Source organism: Chrysemys picta, chromosome 21 (assembly GCF_011386835.1).
Source record: "Chrysemys picta bellii isolate R12L10 chromosome 21, ASM1138683v2, whole genome shotgun sequence".
Classification (NCBI taxonomy): domain Eukaryota; kingdom Metazoa; phylum Chordata; order Testudines; family Emydidae; genus Chrysemys; species Chrysemys picta.
In genome coordinates, this window is record NC_088811.1 from 17,083,797 (window position 1) to 17,107,158 (window position 23,362).

The 23,362-nt window shown below is 52.7% G+C and overlaps 1 protein-coding gene across 2 annotated transcripts in view; it reads left to right on the top strand.

Moving 5' to 3' along the window:
- The window catches only part of LOC101939677 (protein-arginine deiminase type-2), a 143,808-nt gene that overhangs the window by 113,782 nt on the left and 6,664 nt on the right, over window positions 1-23,362 (top strand). For both annotated transcript variants that reach the window (XM_065575093.1, XM_065575091.1), the window contains exons 8-13: window positions 3,090-3,193; window positions 4,715-4,826; window positions 6,597-6,704; window positions 16,302-16,453; window positions 17,299-17,443; window positions 22,067-22,160. In XM_065575093.1, coding sequence (XP_065431165.1) covers window positions 3,090-3,193; window positions 4,715-4,826; window positions 6,597-6,704; window positions 16,302-16,453; window positions 17,299-17,443; window positions 22,067-22,160 — 715 coding nt within the window. The remainder of the gene's footprint in view (window positions 1-3,089; window positions 3,194-4,714; window positions 4,827-6,596; window positions 6,705-16,301; window positions 16,454-17,298; window positions 17,444-22,066; window positions 22,161-23,362) is intronic.

The window sequence follows — 23,362 nt, forward strand, 5'->3', positions numbered from 1 at the left end:
CCTGTAGGTTGCTCCTTCAAATCCAGTCCAAGTTGGTAGGGCCTGAAAGGTGTTATGCAGACTTTTCAGAGTCCCATATGAAGTGAGTTTGATGGGTCTCAGTTCAGTTTTTCATGAATAGACTCCATATCACATATGTCACCATAGTTGGCACTGGTTGGCTCCCTCACTGGCAGCCTCACCAGAGAGGCCAAGGAGTGACTGGGCCCTAGACATTAAGTCGCTGTTATCCCAGCCTTGAAGTGATCATTCCAACTGAGCTTTAACGCAGTGGTTCTCAAACTAGGGCCGCCGCTTGTTCAGGGAAAGCCCCTAGCGGGCTGAGCCGGTTTGTTTACCTGCCCGTGTCCGCAGGTTCGGCCGATCGCGGCTCCCACTGGCCGCGGTTTGCCGCTCCAGGCCAATGGGGGCTGCAGGAAGTGGCACGGGCCGAGGGATGTGCTGGCCGCCCTTCCTGCAGCCCCCATTGGCCTGGAGCGGCGAACCGCGGCCAGTGGGAGCCGCGATCGGCCGAACCTGCGGATGTGGCAGGTAAACAAACCGGCCCGGCCCGCCAGGGGCTTTCCCTGAACAAGCAGCGTCCCTAGTTTGAGAACCACTGCGTTAAAGCACATTGGGTGGACAGCTTGTGGATATCACTTTAGACCACGGCCTTGCACCGTGTGTCATCATTTATCCCCCAGATAAAGCAGACGCAAAATGCTACCAAATCAGGGTTTGATTCTGACCACTGCCCCCCCCGGGTAAATCAGGAGCACTTCCACTGGAGTCTTGCCCATGCAAAACTGGCGTGAGGGAGATTGGAATCAGCCCCCAAGAATTCTCTGCACCCACGGCCGGCTTTAGCAGGTGCGGGGCCCCACGCCGGGACGCGAATTGTCTCGCACCTCCCCCCGCCCCGACTCTGCCCCCTCCCTGCCCCATTGGATCGCTCCCCAAATCCCCGCCCTGGCCCCACCCCCTCCCTGCCCCATTGGATCGCTCCCCAAATCCCCGCCCTGGCCCCGCGTCTTCCCCAAGCACGCCGCATTCCTCCTCCTCACCCCTCCCTCCGAGGCTTGCGCTGATCAGCTGTATGGCGGCACAAGCACTGGAGGGAGGGGGGAGAAGCAGGACGCGGCTTTTTTTTTTTCCTCTCCGCCGGCAGCTCCGGACGTTGTGGGGCCCTCTTAGGCGCGGGGCCCCATTCCGGGGAATCGGCCGAATCGGCTTAAAGCCGGCCCTGTCTGCACCCTCACACCCGCGGCAGAGTTCTGCAGTCACTTTGCATAAGGCGGGGACGAATCAGGTTTTCAGGCTCCAAGGCTGCTGTGTCCTTCAGCACTAAATTCTCACCTGGGCAAAGCAGATAAGGTCTCTGCAAAGCAAAGGGCTAAATGTGTAAATGTAACGTCATGAAATCTGTGGTGGGAAGGGGAGCCTGCACCGGTTCTTAACGCTCTGCTGTAGGAGTGTTTCTATTTTAGAGGGAATGATGATCCATGCCAAGACCACAAGGGATTTAATGTTCCATGTCTCAGTGGGGTTGCGACAGGAGCAGAGGGAGATATATAACCTCTCTCTCCAGGGGCTGCACCCCAGTAGTAAACTCCTCCTCCCACCCTCCCTTTGAGACTTACAGGCATTCAGGTTAATTTGGGGTCTTCCCCAGCTGGGTCCAGCTAGACGCTGGTGCGAGCCATCGTCTTCCCCATTAGAGCTGTTATGTAACAGAAGAAGGAGCTGGTGATGTTAAAGCTCAACACGTCACTTAGCACATCTAATGTGCCAGCTCTAAATTGGCCCGGGCCTGAGAGATTTATTTCAAAGTCCCTTTTTTTTGTTTTAAGTTGTCAGTGTCTTTTTGGAGCATGCTGCACCTGCTTTCCAGTCATTTCGAGTGAGCTGAATTTTATGGAGACACAGACCATCTAATGAAACTTTACCTACCGCCGACAGGCTCAGCCTTTCTCTGAGATCAGAGTGTGCCGCTGCATGTAATATGACATGCATAGGGGGTTGGCTCTGTGATCTCCCTGCTAGGACCTGGCTGTGATGATTTAGTTGGGGTTGGTCCTGCTTTGAGCAGGGGGTTGGACTAGATGACCTCCTGAGGTCCCTTCCAGCCCTGATATTCTATGATTCTATGATTCTATGACCTCACAGCTCACAGAATTGGGTTTACAGAACACAGCAATCATGGGTGTCTTTCTGCCAGGAGGTTAGTAGAGAAGCATGAGGTTAATTCCACTAGGGATGTAAAATGTTAACTGATTAACCTGTTAACAGGTAAGCATTAGTTTTACCGGTTAACCTGCCTTAACTGTTAACCCCTGGGCCGGCCAGCCTGCCAACCCTGCGCCAGCTGTAACAGCCCCAGCCGCACCTGCCGGCCGGATCGGCCCCAGCCCGAGCTGCGCCACCCGGCCCTTTAATCGGTTAGCCATTTAACCAAAATATTTTTCATCGTTTAAATGGTTAACTTTTTAAACAATATCTACATCCTAAATTCCACTGTTGTAAACAATATCTACATCCTAAATTCCACTGCCCACATTCCGATTTGGGTAAATCTGAGGTGCCACAAGCCAGCTGGACCTGGGAAATCTCTCCCTAGGAATGTGCGCTTCCCCGGAATCTCAGTACCCAGACAATATCAGTGCAGCGCGTACTGTAGCTGCATAACACAAATAAGCAGCCGCCTATGGGTTAAGGAAGTCCTAGAGTGCAACGTAAGATCCCAAATTAAAAGGGTACCCATGACGTCCCTGCATCTCTTCGCCTCACAGCACATCTGTTGTCCTCATCTCGGTCATTCAGCTTTCCACCGCTTTTGCTTTATGGCTGCATTGATCCGTCCAACTTCCGGGTTGAGTGAATTACTCTGAAGCTGTCCCTAGCAGATGTCTCTCAACTCTGGGAGTAAGAGTTCAGCACTCAGCAAATCTTGGTTGACCTGTTCACCTGCCTGTTTCACCCGCGGCTGTAGGGGCGCCGGCCTATACATCCGTTGTCTACCCTTTCTGTTCACCCACCCAGGCATTGTTACTATTGAGCTTTGCAGCCCTATGAACGTGCTGATTGTGTACAATGTTCTGCTTCCCCTCCAGGGGATTCCACAAGCTCCGATTTTCACAGACACGGTAGTTTTCCGAGTTGCTCCGTGGATAATGACTCCAAACACCTTGGCACCGGTCAACGTTTTTGTATGCAGGTAAAGAGCCAGTTAAGACACCTCCCTATACACGTGCCAGCTTGTTGCCGGCATGACCACGCATGTCTTGGGACACGAATGATTGCAGGGCATGGTGCAGGTGCAGGCACCACGCCAACAGATTTTGTTGCTCTATGCCTGTCTATATACCCTATTAGAAACCCAGCCTTCTAAAGACTTGAGCTGAGAGCAGTCCCATTGATTTGTTAATCTATTAAGTACTGAGGGTCAGGATGGCCAGATTCAACCAGCTGATTCAAAGTTAAGGATGATGGGAGCGCCAGTACAAAGTTAAGGATGATGGGAGGTCCAGTGCAAAATATTGCATAGTACTTTTCTTATTATGAGGATCTATCCACTAAGGCAAAGCTACTGGACTTCATTCATTCCTAGTTTTTGCAACATTTCCTGCTGCAATTCCACTGAAGTTGAGTTACGCCAGGGATGATCCACTCAATTGGTTATATAAAGTCAAAGGAAGTTAGAAATACTGACGTGGTAGATCCATAAACCTATTCTCGTGTCCAACTGGTAAGGAATCTGTGCATGGTTATTACTGGAGCTGTGCAAATCTCATCCAAAATGTTCTGAATTGTTCCAGGGCCATTCCCAGCCCAGAACTGTTTGTGCGTGGCATTTTTGGTGACAATAACCATAGTATCCGAGGGGTAGCCGTGTTAGTCTGAATCTGTAAAAAGCAACAGAGGGTCCTGTGGCACCTTTGAGACTAACAGAAGTATTGGGAGCATAAGCTTTCGTGGGTCAGAACCTCACTTCTTCAGATGCAAGAAGTGAGGTTCTGACCCACGAAAGCTTATGCTCCCAGTACTTCTGTTAGTCTCAAAGGTGCCACAGGACCCTCTGTTGCTAATAACCATAGTCCCATTCAAAAATGTGTGAGATCTCAAACATCGTGTGTTTTCAGTAGGAAATGAATTTTCATCTGAAAGCAACTTGAAATCTGGATGTGTCCTCTCTCAAGAACAGGTCTATGTAGGAGCGAAATCTAGACAAGAAAAGGTATAACGCGACCCAGTGGCTGAAAGCTGAATCGTTGTGATCAGCTAGTAGTACTCGGAGATCAAGAAGTCACCCCCTTAATCTTCTCTTTGTTACGCTAACTAGATAGAGCTCTTTGGATCGATCTCTGTAAGGCAGGTTTTCTCATCCTGGAGATTGTCCCAGTATGGCAGAGTTCCCAGCCCAAAATCTAAACCCATCCATCGGAACCCAGCTCGGCAATATGCTGCCAACAGCAGTCGGCTGCTTCAACAGTCCAGCCCTATAGCTGTGGCCAGATCCATACACGTCACCTCTACAGCCTTACCACCGACAGCATTTAACTCCCAGCTTCCATGCCCTTCCCAGTAAGCGTTTGGAAGGGTATATTTGCCAAGGACAATTCACTTTCGAAGGCCTGGGAAGAGGAATGTAATTTCCGGCCCCCTCTCCTTTCTGTGAGCTTCCCCCCCTTCCCCGCCTCCTCTTCCAATCTCTTCCCCTTTCCCTTTGTTTTCACAGTGTGAAGGATAATTATCTTTTCCTGAAGGAGGTGAAGAGCCTAGTGAGCAAAGCCAGTTGCGACCTGAAGGTCTGCTTTGGGTACGTGAATCGTGGAGACCGCTGGATGCAGGTGAGGTGGCGTGGGAGATGGCGGCCGATACAAAGACTTTTCCTTCCTTTAGTACGTTAAACAATTCCAGTGTTAAAACCTGCCAGCCATAAGCTGTTGTTAAATGAGGTTGGTTTGTGTTAGTCGCCATGGCAGGGCTTGCCCAGTCTGGCTTCAGACACTGCCTCAGTTTCCCCTTCCTTAGAGCTCTCCCTCCAGACTCAATCCTTTGCAGCCCTCCTAGCTGGGGCGTCTCACCTCCTGCTCTTTGCAGGTCTCTCTCTCCCAGGCCTTCGACCTGGGAGCTCCAGAGAGTTCTCATCTGCTCTCTTCCCAGCAGCCTCATCGTCTCCTTGGCCTCACTCCCCTTCCTAAAGGCCGGCTGCCCTTATGCCTCCCAGCAGGCCTAGTTCACTCACATGACATCCTTGTCATGTGATCCCCTAAACTCGTGCCCATCATCTGGGGAGTTGGGCAAAGCCTGGCACGACTGCAGCTTAGCCCCCACCCCTTAAAGGGCCAGCTCACCAGAGACGGAATCGTATAAACTACAAAGCTTCTCTTGAGGATGGTCAGTTCCTTATTGGCATGACTGTAGCCTCTAGGAGCCTCGCTGATGGACAGGGCCCCGTTGTGCTAGTGGTGTACAAACACTGAACACAAAGAGGGTCCCTGCCCCAGAGAGCTTACTAGGATCATCTCTGCTTTGGGGAGGGCTCTCTGGGGATGGGGGGGAGGGGGCTCTGAATCCTAACCGAGGTTTGCTGGCAGATCTGTTCCGGGTGCTGCAGGGCTGGATTGAGGGGCACTGTCCAAGTGGGGAGGAAGGCTTGCACAAGACACCTGGCTGGAACTGGGGGCGCCCCGCTTCTGAAAGCCAGACACTCGTTGTCTCCACGCATCGAGGCCCCCCCAAATGAGCGGACACTTGTGAAAATGTAACTCTTCCCCTCTCTGCGCCCCCTCCCTATCTGTGAAATGGAGCCGATAGTCGCCAACCGGCGCTTGGGTGAAAGGCCCACATCCTTCACAGTAACTAGCTGCCTAATTCCTATTGAAATCAGTGGAAGTTGGGTGCCTAAATACCTTGGAGGATCTGGGCCTCAGTCAGTGCTGAGTGTAGGGTGCCCACCCATCCCATATTGGGTGGGACAGTCCCGAAATGCAGCGTTCTAGTCCCGGTCCCGGGCTGAATGACTCCAGGACAGCATTTGTCCCGGATTCCCTGCGGCGCCGCTCTGCGCCTGCCCGAGGCTCAGGGGCAGTGCCAGCCTCATCCTGGTTGGGGGGAGGACTGAGGTGGGCCTTAGTTCCCCATCACCACGAGGCCCCGCCCCCTTCTTCTCCTCTTCCCCTCCCCCCACAAGGCCCCGCCCCTGGCCAGGCCAGAAGCCGGAGCCAGGCAGTTGTAAGAGCTGCCCAGGGAACCCAGGCCACTGTGGGGAGCCCTGGGGGGTGGGGACACAGGCTGGGGGCTGCTGTCAAGAACCCCGGCCCCCTACCCAGGGCAGGTGGAGAGTCTGGGACTTCAGGGCTCCCCACATCAGCCCGTGCTCCCTGGGAGACTCTTACACGACCCGGTTCTAGCTTCTGGCCTGGCCAGGGGGGGGGGCCTCAGGGGAAGAGGAGGAGCGGGGGCGGGGCCATGGAGGGGGGCGGGGCACCTGCATGTGTCCTGCTTTTGCCTTTTGAAAAGGTGGCCACCCTAGCTGAGTCTGAGTGTGTTACTAGAGAGGGATAATGCTTCTCCATCGGCCTGTGTGTAATAGATGGCTTTTCTCACTTGGACAGGATGAAATCGAGTTTGGCTACATACATGCTCCTCACAAATGCTTCCCTGTGGTTCTGGACTCTCCCAGAGATGGGGGCCTGAAAGAGTTTCCCATCAAAGAGATTCTGGTAAGAGCAGCCTATCTGTTTTGCAAACACGTTTGGTCTCTCTCGTATTGTCTCCTGGCAGAGGGAGAGGCTTGTGGTTATCAATGAGCATCTTCTAGGCCAGGTGACAAGAGAATAGGAGTCAAACCCTGAGGCCCGCTATACAGGCAAACTAAGAGCACAGGAATTTGCCTGAGTGGGACTGGGATCTGCCTAGCCTAGAGTCCCATGGACTTCAGGGGTCTGTGTCATAGATCCTGAAGCAGGACTGGGCCCTGTGAAAGCACTTGGTGATTTCCCCTCCAGTCTGGTGTTGTGTTGTGCCTTATCGCTACAAACAGGAATCTGATGCCTAACCCAGTTCTGGGTTTAAGATCTGTTTAGACCTTTCTCCAAAGGCTGCCCCCAGCTCAGTTTCCCAGAGCGAAAGGACATAATTCTGTAAGGATAGCTCACGTGGTGTCAACATTTCCTGCTTTCCCGGGGACCAGGAAACCTGTCTGATTGTTTCCAAGCCTCAATCTCAAATAGCTCTTTATGCTAAATCCATATTGATATAATTAGAATCTCGGATTTTAATGTATTTCATTTGGATAATGACAAAACATATTATCATCTAAAATATTAAATGTATAAATCTTAAATATATGTGATATTAAATATAATCTTGTAAATATAACATATCGTAATCAATGTTTTATAATATAAAAGTCAAAGAGAACTGAAACAAGAAAGGCCGAATGAAAGACTCCATTTCAATTTTGAATTGTTTCAATGGAAAATTCATTGAAATCCCATGAAACATTTTGATTTTGCTGAAACAGCTTTTTCCGCCGGAAAACAGTTTCTGTCTAAAAATTTTTTTGCTAAGAACCAAGAGCCAAATTCTCCTCTGCACTGTGACCGTGCAGCCGGGTTGATTTCATTGGGCTCCCGAAAGCGTAACAGAGAATGTGGCCCCAGTATTTACCGTTTCAAAGAACTAGAGGCAATGGGTAAAAGAGAAACCGTGGAGGCTGGCAGGGAGACTCTGGAACAAGTTGCTACAAGATGAGTTTTTAATGCCATTTATTCGCTGTGCCGGTGACCGAGAGAGGTAACCATCCCCGTCTGTCCACTTCCAGCTTGCTGAGGTTTTTAAGTCATAGGTCATAGTTTAGTAAAGAAACATAGAATTGTAGGACTGGAAGGGACCTCGAGAAGTCATCTAATCCAATCCCCTGCACTTATGGCAGGACCAAGCCATCAAGGGAGATGTCCCATGTCCCATCACCCTTTCTGCTAAATCCTTCCTGGTCCAGGGACCAGCTACTCTTCTGCTTCACGGAAACATTCTGATTTCTCCCAGCTGACCTTGAACCCAGAAGGGGAGGGAACATCCCCAGTTCGCCTGCCCAGGCATCCCAGATCGAGGTGGTCATGGGATAGCCCTAATATCTATTTAAATTGAGGGGCCACAGTCATGTTTTCTTGCCACTATTCCAGGGCAAGGTGGATTCCTTGATCCTGCTTATTTGAGGCCAAGGGCTTTTTTGTGCCCCTGTGAATGTGTGGCATCCCCTTCATAAGGAGAGGAAAGGAAAACCTACTAGGAGTCACTTACCCACTGGATCGGGGGGCAGTGGGGGGTGGGGAGGGAGGATGCAGCCTGCTGCCACGTGGTTGTTTTCAGGGCTTATCACCAGGGCCGGCTCTGGCTTTTTTGCCGCCCCAAGCGAAAAAAAAAAAATGTGCAGGGCGGCTGGAGCGGCGAAGCAAAAAAAAACAACAACAAAACCCAGGGTGCAAAATTTCTATGCCACTTACTTGGCGGCTCGCGGCTGCCTGCCCCTGCTGCGCTGGCAAGCCTCTGGGCGGGCGGTGGCTGCACTCTGGCTAGCGGGACTCCCTGCACTGCATATGTGCCCCAGGCAGCGGAGTGCGTGCCCCGGCTAGCGGGGGGAGAGGGGGAGGGAATGGGGGGAGAGAGAGAAGGGGGGCTGCCAGGGCTTCCTTCAGCTGGGGCGCTCGCCACTCGGGCCCTCCTGCTGCACCGCCTGCCGGGAGGGCTCTGCGCCACTCCCGCCTGCAGGTGAATTGAAGGTCGGCGGGAAGGGAAGGACGTGGGCTGCTGGGCTTGCTGCAGACCTGGCACTGGCTGGGGTAGACGGAGCGCACAGTCCGCTCCCAGCGGGGCGCTCCCCTCCTCCGCGCCGCCGCCCCTACAGGGCAGCCAGAGCGGCGAACCAAAAAAAAAAGAAAAAAAAAGGGCGGCCGTGCCGCCCTAGGATTGGACGGAATGCCGCCCCTTAGAATCTGCCGCCCCAAGCGCGAGCTTGCTCGGCTGGTGCCTGGAGCCGGCCCTGCTTATCACTGCTGAATGTAAAGGGCCAGCTCTCAGGAAGGTAGGCTGGGAAAGGTTCCCATCAAAGCAGGGACTCTGGCCTGGGGAGCTAGAGTAGAGAACAGGCAGCTGTGTGTGCAGAGACGGGCTTGAATGCAAGGCATCTGGTTGAGAGACACCCCCAGGCTTTACATGCTGGAGCCCGGTGTCTTTTTTTTATTCAGATGGGTATTCTGGTTCTGTTATAAAAACTGTCTCCTCCCTACCTCTCAGTGCATCTCCTGAGCAGCTCTGAACCCTCTGACCCACCACCCACAGCCAGATCCATCCAGAGATTGCAAGAGACAGCTCCAGCCGAGGGCTGGCAAAATCCTTATCGGCATCTAGCAATGCTATGGCATGGGGGGGTCAAGCAGGGAGCTTTCCACAGCCATTCATTCTTGCTCGGTGGTTGGATTCCTATTTGTTCCATAGAAGGTGCCCAGATCTGAATTCGTGGGGGGCGGTTTGGATCCCAAGCCAATCGCAGCAGGCCCATCTCTCGGGGCAGCTGGTAACCGGAGAAGAGAGCAAGGCGCCACAGAACGAACACAAGCGGCTCCCTTCGCTATGGGGCCACTCGGAGAAGGTTAATCGCTTTTAAATGCATTGAACTATATCATTTACTGTGCCTCCAATGAGTACAAAGTCCTGGAGTCATCATGCAGGATGGGAATAGCACATTGACCGTCTTCTTTGCAAATAACCCAGGCCACTACTTATCTCTGCCCCCCTGGATAAATTCTTTCCTTAGTATTTAGAGAAGCAATTTCAGCCTTGGGAGCAGCTAACATATTATATTCCCATCTTGTGCTTTGAAGCCTCACCTAATCCTCCTTCTATCTCTCCAATCTCATTTTCCAGCTGGCACGATTTAGCCCCACACACTTTCCCCCCGCCCAGCGAGGCGTGTGCCTTGCCGTGAGCCTTCGGGGACCCACACCACGAAAAAGAGATGAGAGGGAATTAGCCTCTCAGAGTGAAACCGAGCTTTGCTGGAGATGATAAGGCTTGAATGCTCCCGGGGCAGCGGGGATGAAATGGCCGCAGGGAGGAGAACGATGGTGTACCGGAGATTGGAGCCTTGCGGGCAGCATCCCTGTCCACTGAGCAGTAAAACAAAGAGGGTTAGCACCTCTTACGGTCCCTTCCCGCAGTTAGCAGTCCCTTCCCGCAATAACTGAGCAATTTCATTGGGGTGAGAGAGGATGGCCAAAGCCACAGAGCAGGAGTTGAGCCGCCCCCAGGGTCACTTCTCCAATCTAGGATCTGGGGGGAGACACACACACACACACACACAGCACTAGTGAGCTCCCCTTTGGTGGGGGGGGAAGAACTGAATGAGCTACTTGGTGGTGGATCATCTGCCCTGGCCATCCCCAAACAAACAGTGTACAGGCAGCCCCAACCCCTGGCCCTTCCCACCACCCCCACAAAGCAGATCTGTGCTGGTTCTGCTGCAGGTGGGGCCCTCTGAACCTGTTGTATTAGCCCCCGAGTCTCTTGTGCCACTTTAACCCACAGCTGAGAATCACACACGAGTGATAGGTTTCAGAGTGGTAGCCGTGTTAGTCTGTATCAGCGAAAAGAACGAGGAGTCCTTGTGGCACCTTAGAGACTAACACATTAATTTGGGCATAAGCTTTCGTGGGCTAAAACCCACTTCATCGGATGCATGCAGTGGAAAATACAGTAGGACGTTATATATACACAGAGAACATGAAAAAATGGGTGTTGCCATACCAACTATAACGAGAGTAATCAATTAAGGTGGGCTATTATCAGCAGGAGAAAAAAAACGTTTGTAGTGGTAATCAGGATGGCCCATTTCCAACAGTTGACAAGAAGGTGTGAGTAACAGTAGGGGGGAAAAATTAGCCTGGGGAAATAGTTTTTACTTTGTGTAACGACCCATCCACTCCCAGTCTTTATTCAAGCCTAATTTAATGGTGTCCAATTTGCAAATTAATTCCAATTTTGCAGTTTCTTGTTGGAGTCTGTTTTTGCAGTTTTTTTGTTGGAGTATTGCGACTTTGAGGTCTGTAATTGAGTGACCAGGGAGGTTGAAGTGTTCTCCGACTGGTTTTTGAACGTCATAATTCTTGACGTCTGATTTGTGTCCATTTATTCTTTTGCGTAGAGACTGTCCGGTTTGGCCAATGTACATGGTAGAGGGGCACTGCTGGCACTGGGGGGAAATACCCAGGAGCACAGCTGAACGCAAATGGCCTTAGTAATCTTGCCTTTCGTTCGTTGAAAACCTACTTCCTCCCCCTGCCAAAATCAGCGGCTGACTCCTTTGATCGGACCCGTTGGGAAACAAAACGGATGTGCAGGTGATGGAGAGCAGTGACCGTGCCCCACACAAGGCATTTTTTCCAAGCAGACACATCCAGGGCATATTTTTTCTCCACTGTTTATATTTTAGAATTAGATTTTCACTCGGCAATCTTATAACATGCCACGTACAGTGATCGCCAACATGCTAGAGCCATATGCCTGCGGGCTCTTTGCAAGCCAGCGCCTATAGGATCAGCTCTGATCAGAGACAGAAACGCCATACGGCACCTCTGCCGTTTTCCAGCTGCTGGGATAAACCACTAATGGGATTTCAAGACCGTTCTATCTCGGGAAGTTTGAATAGCATAGCTGAGATTTCAGCAAAGCTTAGCTCCCTTTTATAGACCCCATGAGAGACCTTGAGCCACTAACCTCAGTCAAGCAATATCCATTACTGGGGCCATCAATGGGCCTTCTGCAGCTCCCCCTCAAAAATGCAAATCTAAGTGAGGTTGTAAAGAAGGATCTGGCAATGACCAGTGCTTAGAGCACAGGGCTGGGAGCAAGGACTTTGAGCTTCTATTCCCAGTTCGGCCCTTTACTCATTTGGGATAAAACGTTCAAGTGGCTGTTGATTTTGGCTGCCTTGTTGTTTGTCTGCCCAACTTGAGACATCCGGGGTCTGATTTTCAGAGACACTGAGCCCCAGCACTTCCCACTGATTCCATTTGGAGCTAGGTGCACTCACAAGCTCTGAAAAACAGGCACTGGGGACCAGATAGTCCAAAGAACTTAGCTCCCATTTAGGGGCCTAAATAAAGAGGTGAGATTTTCAGAAACACTCAGCCCCCTGCGGTTCCCTTTGAGAACAACAAGAGGTACCAGGTGCCAGGCAGTTATGAAAATCAGGCTGCTTAGGGTACGTCCACACTACCTGCCGGATTGGCAGGTAGCGATCGATCTTTCAGGGATCGATTTATCGCGTCTCGTCTAGACGCGATAAATCGATCCCTGTCGACTCCGGAACTCCACCAGGGCGAGAGGCAGAAGTGGAGTCGACGGGGGAGCCGCGGCGGTCGATCCCGCGCCATAAGGACGGGAGGTAAGTCGAAATAAGATACGTCGACTTCAGCTACGCTATTCTCGTAGCTGAAGTTGCGTATCTTACATCGACCCCCACCCCTCCCCCACCAACAGTGTAGACCAGCCACTGTAGGCACCTAAATGGGAACTGAACTCTTTTGGAAATCTGGCTCTAGGCGTCTCGAGTTGGGGAACCAAAACCTTGTGGCATCTCAAACCAATAGCCCCTTTGGCAAATGTTGGTCTTAACTCCTCGGTGTCTCAGTTCCCCCATGCATAAACTATATCATTTCCCCACCTTGGTAAATCACCTTGAGATCCTCAAATGAAAGGAATGGTTGGTGCCAGGTGTTATACAAAGCAGCGGAAAGGCTAGCTGAGGAGGTTATGAGACCATGGTTCAGACCAGTGATCTCAGTGGTTCAGGAGCCAAATTAGCGACCGATATGACCCAAAAGAGCCCCAGTAGTGTGAATTCATTGTTTCATTTACTATAGTACTGTTCATATTTCCTCTCCATGGATCACCACCTTGTACTGGTGGAGAGGCTTGTGTGTCTCAATGACCCCGAGAGCGATGTTGCCTGGAGTCATGTACTCCCTTAGGGCTACCCATGGCAGAACGGTCAAGGGCAAGGTACCAGACAAAGTGTGATCCAAGAAGTCCCTAACGGCAGAGCAGAGGGAGGATAACTGCACAATGGAGGTGAAACTGTTGTGTAATGTTACAACGGCTGTGAAGGTGGATGAAGGCTGCAGCAGATAGAGGATCTCCAATCATCATGATGTCCATGCCATTGGTTTCAAGTCCACTATCTGTCAACGGTAGTGTGGTGCCTGTTGTGCACCAGTCTCCCCACTTTAAAAGAAGTCCCTCAGAGGCATCTTCCAGTTTTTGGGAAAATAACATTTGAACAAGTGAGAGTTTCCTCTTCCCTGTAGTATAAAAGCAGGCTCCCTTCTCATGCCTCTAGAGTTAAATGTGCCCAGAACGTTAGGAGGAGTAAGCAGAAACCGGCCTGTTAAACCGACACGTCCGCATTCTCGTATAAATCATTTTGATGACCCCCCAGAAATGGGGGCTACAGTGCGCGTGAAGGGATCCCTTTTTGCCAAGCATGTCTCCCGGGCATAGTATAAACAAGCCTGTGACAGTTCCAGAAAAAGAAAGAGATCCCGGAGGCACATCTCCAAGTGCGTATCCCATTATAACCAGCACTGTCCAATGTGTCCTCGTCCGCTCATTCAGAGGCTTCCAAACTACCGACTGTGTCTCACATCCTTGCCGAGTGCCCACGGACCTATTTCGACGGCGGGCTACTGGCTCTCCACCTGGCTGATGACGACGCCATCAAATGGCTGGCACCTTGCGCAGAGGCTGATATGCAGTCGTGGCAGTGAATGCAGAGCACTCCTCCTGGTTTAATGAGAGTGTAGAATTCTGTATTGGCAGCATTTTGCACAGGCGTCAATGACTACACAAGATGCAAAGTAGTGGAGAATCAGTCCCCCCTAGCTGCACGCAACTAAGTGGCCCAAATTTATCCCTGGCATAAGTATAGAATCATAGAATCTCAGGGTTGGAAGGGACCTCAGGAGGTATCTAGTCCAACCCCCTGCTCAAAGCAGGACCAATCCCCAACTAAATCATCCCAGCCAGGGCTTTGTCAAGCGGGGCCTTAAAAACCTCAAAGGAAGGAGATTCCACCACCTCCCTCGGTAACCCATTCCAGTGCTTCACCACCCTCCTAGTGAAAAAGTTTTTCCTAATATCCAACCTAAACCTCCCGCACTGCAACTTGAGACCATTACTCCTTGTTCTGTCATCTGCCACCACTGAGAACAGTCTAGATCCATCCTCTTTGGAACCCCCCTTCAGGTAGTTGAAAGCAGCTGTCAAATCCCCCCTCACTCTTCTCTTCTGCAGACTAAACAATCCCAGTTCCCTCAGCCGCTCCTCATAAGTCATGTGCTCCAGCCCCATAATCATTTTTGTTGCCCTCCGCTGGACTCTTTCCAATTTTTCCACATCCTTCTTGTAGTGTGGGGCCCAAAACTGGACACAGTACTCCAGATGAGGCCTCACCAATGTCGAATAGAGGGGAATGATCACGTCCCTCCATCTGCTGGCAATGCCCCTATTTGTACAGCCCAAAATGCCGTTAGCCTTCTTGGCAACAAGAGCACACTGTTGACTCATATCCAGCTTCTCGTCCACTGTAACCCTCAGGTCCTTTTCTGCAGAACTGCTGCCTAGCCATTCGGTCCCTAGTCTGTAGCAGTGCATGGGATTCTTCCGTCCTAGGTGCAGGACTCTGCACTTGTCCTTGTTGAACGCCATCAGGTTTCTTTTGGCCCAATCCTCTAATTTGTCTAGGTCCCTCTGTATCCTATCCTTACCCTCCAGTGTATCTACCATTCCTTCCAGTTTAGTGTCATCTGCAAACTTGCTGAGGATGCAATCCACGCCATCCTCCACATCATTAATGAAGATATTGAACAAAACTCGCCCCAGGACCGACCCTTGGGGCACTCCGCTTGAAACCGGCTGCCAACTAGACATGGAGCCATTGATCACTACCCGTTCAGCCCGACGATCTAGCCAGCTTTCTATCCACCTTATAGTAGGCTGAAGTCAATGAAGTTCCACCATGGAGTTGCAGCCCATGTTTGCACAGCTGCCTGCCAATTCTGCAACACTGCACTGCAGTGCATTAGCCAGGAAAATGTAACTTCTTTATACCCAAGCCCGAGCAACCTCTTCCATTCTCAGCTTTTCCCTTTCCCCTAGAATTTAAACCGTAAAGTTGCAAATCAGATTGTTACTCGCATCTCACATCGATGCTGACTTAAATGTGTGAAAGCAATGTGTATGCATATCAACGGCTTCTTGTGTTGTCCTTTGTAAACCACTTGCCCCACATTCTTACCATACCTCTGGAATAGCAGTGAATGATTTTACTGCACTGTTAGCATTTATTTCCCTTTTCAATACTGCCGTGTTTCCCTGGTGCATTTGACCCAAAATGTCAGCAAATTATTGTGGGCAATGCAGGTAGTGTGAAATTCAACCCCTGCAGAGCGTCATCCCAAGGCCACTTCAGTGCCACTTCCAGTAAGCCCTCAAAACAAGATGTAAGTGGGGCGTAGACCTTGGCATGACTCTCTGCACAAGCGTGAATTTCATCCTTCGTGACCACATTGTACCATGGACATTTGCCAGCTTTCATCAAGAACTGCTCATTCACAGGTTTTCATCCTCCCTCTGCTAACACTCTGGGTATTTTGACCATCTGGAAGTTGGAACAGTGTTGAATTGAGCAGGAGGACTTTTTCCCCTCTGCATGTCTGACTTTTTACTGTAAACCATTTTTCTGTGAGCGACTGGATAGTCAGTAAAGGAAATCACAGCCACATGTACAGTAGGGAGAGCGAGTCTGGTTGCACACCACCGCATGCCAAGTGTCTGGGCCACTTGTACTTCCTTCCATACCTAAACAGGTCTGCTCACTTGTGCGGAGAAGAGTGAGGGCATCACGTGGAGAGAAGGGGGTCCCTTGCCATGTAACCCCCTCATCATATATCCATGCACTGGCAGACACAATCAAACCTTCAGGCTGTCAGGGAGGCAGTTAAGCCATTGTATCTATGAGCATTGTGTGCGTCAAATGCCAAAGACAGAGCAGGTCCAAGGGTGCTGGTCCACCATTAATCCCTAGTGCAACATTAGCCCAGTCTATGCCTACTGCTCTAATTTTGGTTAACTAATTTTATTCATCTGTGCTGAGTTCAGGAACTTTAGGAGCAAAGGGTGTGTCTGGTAAAGACCACATGGGGTTGGGGCAAGGAAAGAGAATTTACTATAAACACTTGTGCTGACTGCTGTGTTCCCAGGGCCCGGACTTCGGCTACGTGACTAGGGAGCCTCTGTTTGAGGTTGTCACCAGTCTCGACTCCTTCGGCAACCTGGAAGTCAGCCCTCCGGTGACCGTCAACGGGAAGGCGTATCCCCTGGGGAGGATCCTCATTGGAAGCAGCTTTCCCATGTAAGAAAGAGTTAGGAAGATGGCGTGTTTCACAGTAAGGATACCACTGTTCTCCGCTAACTGCCCATCTGTCTCCACACAGCTGGGTATATGGTGTGGGTATTTCTAGCCTGGGTAGTTCTAGATCTGTCTTGTAGGGTGAGCTGTTAACACCTCATCAACAGATTCAGGGAATTGGTTTGGCCCGTTATAATTTTCCATCACTGGCATTTTTAAAATCAAGAATGGATGTTTTTCTAAAACATCTGTTCTAGTTCAAACACAAATTAATTCAGGGAAGTCCTGCCTGTTTTACACAGGTCATACTAGATGATCACGATGGTCCATTCTGGCCTTGTAATCTATAAATCTACAAAGCGATGTTTGCAAAATCCAATTTGCAATTTGGGTTCAAATCGTCCCTCACAATCCCCTCCAAAGATCAACAGTGTTCGGACTCCTCTCCAGTCGTCAGTGACTGTGGTTTAGCAAGGTCACAGGCTGACTTTTCTTAGCCGTTTTGGCCATGGCAATCGTTAGTTTCCAAAATTTTGCTATGAAATTTTATCAGCATCACCTTGGGGATGGATGTGTTAAGTGGGGCATGGGCCTTGGGCTGTCTGTCTGCACAGGAGCGGACTGACCCTCATGAACATATTTGTTGGTATCTTTAGAAAACTCTATTAACAAAGGAATTGTTAGCATCACCACCATCTCTATCTCTGCCGGGCCGGATGGGGATCGACAGGGCAGTCTTGTTTTTGGTTTCATCGCTTTTTTCTTCAAAAAATCGTCATTGTCACTTTGTCTCCGTTCTGAAATATATTTTCTTTATTTTTTTTGCTCTTCGGACAATCAACCACTAGATCTGCTGGGAGGAGGATGACCAAGGTGGTGAGAGACTTCCTCTATGCTCAGCAAGTCCAGTCACCTGTGGAGCTCTACTCTGATTGGCTGACCGTGGGTCATGTGGATGAATTTGTGACCTTTGTGCCCCTTCCTGACAAAAAGGTGACCTACCAGGTGGCAATTTTTCAAAGGTTACGAGGGAAAGGAACAAGCTTCAAACCCGTTTTTGTTGGAAATTTATCAAGCTCTTGGGCATAATGTTTGACCCATCTTTGAAAAAAATAAGACTGAAATGGAAAATTGACCCTATTGTCTCAGGGCAGGGAAGGATGCAGTTCGTTGATCTATTTGCTGTGCGTGGCATGGGCTGATCTTTTCAAAAGCACCAGTCAGAGTTGAGTGTCTAAGGCCATGCCTACTCTACAGGGCCCATATGGTACTGCTAGGCAGGCAGAGACCTCAAGTGGAGATGCACTGTAAGCCATCAGTAGACGTTCTGCCAGTGTAACTACCCCACCTCCTGGAGGATATTAGCTTTGCCAACAGAAGCACTCTTCTCTCATCATGGTCACATCTACACTGGGGGTTTTGCCAGCATAGCTGTGTCGGCTAGGAGGTGTGATTTCCCCCCGCCCCATATTCCCAGCCGACATAGCTCTGCTTGCAAAACTTTGTAGTATAGACAAGGCCTTTGTCCACTAGATTCCTTTGATCATCCCAGGCATTGTTCAGTCTGTGAGGCGCTTAGATGCCCAAGTGATATAAGACGCATGCAAAAGAAAACTCAACCTACTCATTTTTGAAAGAACGAGAAAGGTCTAAAATGTGGGAGACTAAAAGCAGCTAGTAGCTAAAGTGGCCTAGGATTAATTGAGCATTTCCTGTGGGCAAGATGGTTTCAGTGGGTGCTGCAGCTGTTCAGCACCTCTCAGGATGCAGCCCAGGAAGAGAACCGTTTGACTGCAGCGCCAGCCAAAGAACGAGATCATTGACCTACCAAAACAGAAACAAGGCAGGCCAGGAACAAATGACCAGAAATGTTTGCATCTAGAAATGTGTTCGATTCTTCTGCATGTGAAGTGAGTGCACGAGTGGAGCGGGTTCGCTGAATTTCCCTTGCTCTAGGACTCATTGCACTATAGGCGCCGACTTCTGCTCCCGCCGGTGGGTGCTCGACTCCGCTCTGCCCCTGGCCCCGCCCCCACTCCACCCCTTCCCCCAAGTCCCAACCCCCGCTCTGCCTCTTCACACCCCTGCTCTGCCTCCACCCTGCCCCCATTCCACCCTCTTTCCCAAGTCCCCGCCCCGCCTCTTCCCACCCCTGCTCCGCCTCCACCCTGCCCCCTTCCACCCTCTTTCCCAAGTCCCCACCCCGCCTCTTCCCACCCCTGCTCCGCCTCCACGCTGCCCCCTTCCACCCCTTCCCCAAATCCCTGCCCCGCCTCTTCCTACCCCTGCTCCACCTCCACCCCACCCCCATTCCATCCCTTCCCCTGCCTCTTCCCTCCCCTGCTCCACCTCCACCCCGCCCCCACTCCACCCCTTCCCCCAAGTCCCCGCCCCGCCTCTTCCCACCCCTGCTCCGCCTCCACCCTGCCCCCTTCCACCCTTTCCCCAAGTCCCCGCCCCGCCTCTTCCCACCCCTGCTCTGCCTCCACCCCGCCCCCCTTCCACCCTTTCCCCAAGTCCCCGCTCTGCCTCTTCACACCCCTGCTCTGCCTCCACCCAGCCCTCATTCCACCCCCTTTCCCAAGTCCCCACTCCGCCTCTTCCCACCCCTGCTCCGCCTCCACCCTGCCCCCTTCCACCCCTTCCCCAAGTCCCCGCCCTGCCTCTTCCCACCCCTGCTCCACCTCCACCCAGCCCCCATTCCACCCCCTTTCCCAAGTCCCCACCATGCCTCTTTCCACCCCTGCTCCACCTCCACCCCGCCCCCACTCCACCCCTTCCCCCAAGTCCCAACCCCCGCTCTGCCTCTTCACACCCCTGCTCTGCCTCCACCCTGCCCCCATTCCACCCTCTTTCCCAAGTCCCCACCCCGCCTCTTCCCACCCCTGCTCCACCTCCACCCCGCCCCCACTCCACCCCTTCCCCCAAGTCCCAACCCCCGCTCTGCCTCTTCACACCCCTGCTCTGCCTCCACCCCGCCCCCATTCCACCCTCTTTCCCAAGTCCCCACCCTGCCTCTTCCCACCCCTGCTCCACCTCCACCCTGCCCCCTTCCACCCTTTCCCCAAGTCCCCGCCCCGCCTCTTCCCACCCCTGTTCCACCTCCACCCCAACCCCATTCCACCCCTTCCCCAAGTCCCCACCCTGCCTCTTCCCACCCCTGCTCCGCCTCCACCCCGCCCCCACTCCACCCCTTCCCCCAAGTCCCCGCCCCGCCTCTTCCCACCCCTGCTCCACCTCCACCCCACCCCCATTCCACCCCTTCCCCAAGTCCCCACCCTGCCTCTTCCCACCCCTGCTCTGCCTCCACGCCACCCACATTCCACCCCCTTCCCCAAGTCCCCGCTCTGCCTCTTCCCACCCCTGCTCTGCTTCCACCCCGCCCCCATTCCATCCCCTTCCCCAAGTCCCCACCCTGCCTCTTCCCACCCCTGCTCCGCCTCCACCCCGCCCCCACTCCACCCCTTCCCCCAAGTCCCCACCCCCGCTCTGCCTCTTCCCACCCCTGCTCTGCCTCCACCCCGCCCCCACTCCACCCCTTCCCCCAAGTCCCCGCCCCCACTCTGCCTCTTCACACCCCTGCTCTGCCTCCACCCTGCCCCCATTCCATCCTTTCCCCAAGTCCCCACCCCCGCTCTGCCTCCACCCCGCCCCCACTCCACCCCTTCCCCCAAGTCCCCGCCCCCACTCTGCCTCTTCACACCCCTGCTCTGCCTCCACCCTGCCCCCATTCCACCCTCTTTCCCAAGTCCCCACCCTGCCTCTTCCCACCCCTGCTCCGCCTCCACCCCGCCCCCACTCCACCCCTTTCCCCAAGTCCCCGCCCCCACTCCGCCTCTTCCCACCCCTGCTCCGCCTCCACGCTGCCCCCTTCCACCCCTTCCCCAAATCCCCGCCCCGCCTCTTCCTACCCCTGCTCCACCTCCACCCCACCCCCATTCCATCCCTTCCCCAAGTCCCCGCCCTGCCTCTTCCCACCCCTGCTCTGCCTCCACCCTGCCCCCATTCCACCCTCTTTCCCAAGTCCCCACCCTGCCTCTTCCCACCCCTGCTCTGCCTCCACCCCGCCCCCACTCCACCCCTTCCCCCAAGTCCCCGCCCCCACTCCGCCTCTTCCCACCCCTGCTCCGCCTCCACGCTGCCCCCTTCCACCCCTTCCCCAAATCCCCGCCCCACCTCTTCCCACCCCTGCTCCGCCTCCACCCCGCCCCCACTCCACCCCTTCCCCCAAGTCCCCGCCCCCACTCCGCCTCTTCCCACCCCTGCTCCGCCTCCACGCTGCCCCCTTCCACCCCTTCCCCAAATCCCCGCCTCTTCCTACCCCTGCTCCACCTCCACCCCACCCCCATTCCATCCCTTCCCCAAGTCCCCGCCCTGCCTCTTCCCACCCCTGCTCCACCTCCACCCCGCCCGCATTCCACCCCTTCCCCAAGTCCCCACCCTGCCTCTTCCCACCCCTGCTCTGCCTCCACGCCACCCACATTCCACCCCCTTCCCCAAGTCCCCGCTCTGCCTCTTCCCACCCCTGCTCTGCCTCCACCCCGCCCCCATTTCACCCCCTTCCCCAAGTCCCCGCCCTGCCTCTTCCCACCCCTGCTCCGCCTCCATCCCGCCCCCATTTCCACCCCTTTCCCCAAGTCCCTGCCCCGCCTCTTCCCACCCCTTTTCCGCCTCCACCCTACCCCCATTCCACCCCCTTCCCAAAGTCCCCGCCCCATCTCTTCCCACCTCTGCTCTGCCTCCACCTGCCCCCATTCCACCCCCTTCTCCAAGTCCCCGCCCCACCTCTTCCCTCCCCTGCTCCGCCTCCACCCCACCCCCATTCCACCCCCTTCCCCAAGTCCCCACCCTGCCTCTTCCCCGCCTCCTCCCTTGAACGCGCTGTGTCCCCGCTCCTTCCCCTCCCTCCCAGAGCACCACCAAACAGCTGTTTGGCAGCAGGCAAAAGTGCTGGAAGGGAGGGGAGGAGTAGGAACACGGCGTGCTCAAGGGAGGAAGCGGAGGAAGCTTGGCTGCCGGTGGATGTGAAGCACCCGCTAATTTTTCCCCGTGGGTGCTCCAGCCCCGGAGCACCCACGCAGTCGGCACCTATGCATTGCACAGTCATTCTAATGGACAGTTCAGTCCTCTTTGCCACAGCTGCTAAGCAAACACCTCCTTAGTTCGTCTTTTGACAGAAGCGGCATGTTGGCCTTAAGAAGATTTAGCGCAGCTGGTCTTTACAGATGACTCTTGAGAGCTTTGTAACCGGTGTTAGCGATTCCAAGACATGGGAGGAAGTGTATCGGGTTCAACGCCGGCTGAAGCATCCTCCGGGTGCTTCTTAGCTTGGGAGGATCCGAGAAACGGCACCAGCGAGCTGTGGGTGAAGTACAATAGGGAGGCAGTGCCCAGAGGGGTAAAGTAGAGGGAGTTAGAGTAACCTGGCTCTTTCCCATTAGCTCCCTTGGCTCTTAGGGGCAGTCCCTGACCAGGAGGAGTTTGTGTACGGTGTGGTGGACCAACTGTGTGTTTGTTACTGAGTTGTAAGTTATTATGGCTGCTCTTGAGTATAGTTATTTAGTGCTTTCCTCTTCGTGAGTCCCTTCCTCACCTTCCTCCCCACCTTTCTCCCAGCAATTCCGGATGCTCATGGCCAGCACGTCGGCCTGCTACAAGCTCTTCCGAGAGAAGCAGAAGGAGGGCCACGGGGAAGCCACCATGTTCAAAGGTAAGTTACTACATACCTGCTTCCCGGCAAAAAGAGGCAGTCAGTAATGGAAGACAGTATGGCCTAGTGGTGAGAGCAAATAAGGGCGCTAGCAGACCTGAGTTCCATTCCCCACCCTACTACTGACTCACTGTGTGACCTAGTCACTTAGCTGCTCCCTGCCTCAGTTTCCCCAGCTGTAAAATGTGGCTACAGGTACCGGCCCTCAGTGACTGGTGCAGAGCCATATATTACTGCACCCCCTGCCCCCCCCCCCCAGACTCAGGAGACTCTGACTGTAACCCAAAACTGAAACATTGTGTCATCAGATAAGCCTTTCTGTCTGTGGAATAATTACTTTGAATGGCACATTCTATCTGAAGTGTTCCAAAGTATTTTTTTCCCTACAGATGCATCTTATTTCATGGGGGTAGGCAACCTATGGCACAGGTGCTGAAGGCGGCACGCGAGCTGATTTTCAGTGGCATTCACAGTGCCTGGGTCCTGGCCACCGGTCCAGGGGGCTCTGCATTTTAATTTAATTTTAAATGAAGCTTCTTAAACATTTTTAAAACCTTATTTACTTTACATACAACAATAGTTTAGTTCTATATTATAGACTTATAGAAAGAGACCTTCTAAAAAGGTTAAAATGTATTACTGGTACGCGAAACCTTAAATTAGAGTGAATAAATGAAAACTCGGCACCCCACTTCTGAAAGGTTGGCGACCCCTGTTTCATGTTTTTATTTTCTTTGTGCTTCAGGACAAGCTAAAGGAATTAGCACCCCTTTACAAAGAAGGGAATCTACAAAATGTTGATCTGGCACATAGAATGTACTTGTGTTTTTGTTTGAAATGTGTCCAAAGTACTGTCATTTTCATCAGATGAGAGAAATCAATTAGGTCTCCAAAAGGGGCATCTAAAGTGCTGGGGGGGGTTTCCCCAGAGAGGAGAAGATTTGCCACACTGGATGAGGTGATTCGGTCCATCAAGTCAGACATCCCGCCTCAAGATGCATCAGTGGGAAAAGCCCACGATGCACCTGGCCAATTCATCAATGATTTCCGAGGGGGAGTAGGAAAGGAATTCTTCCCTAATTCCGGAAGTGATTGTCTTACGCTTGTCAGCAAGCATATTAATTACCATAAGTTATCCAGCCCCCGGTATTTGACTGTCTCTGAACCCCTGCAGCAGCCAATCCCACAAGATAACCACCTGC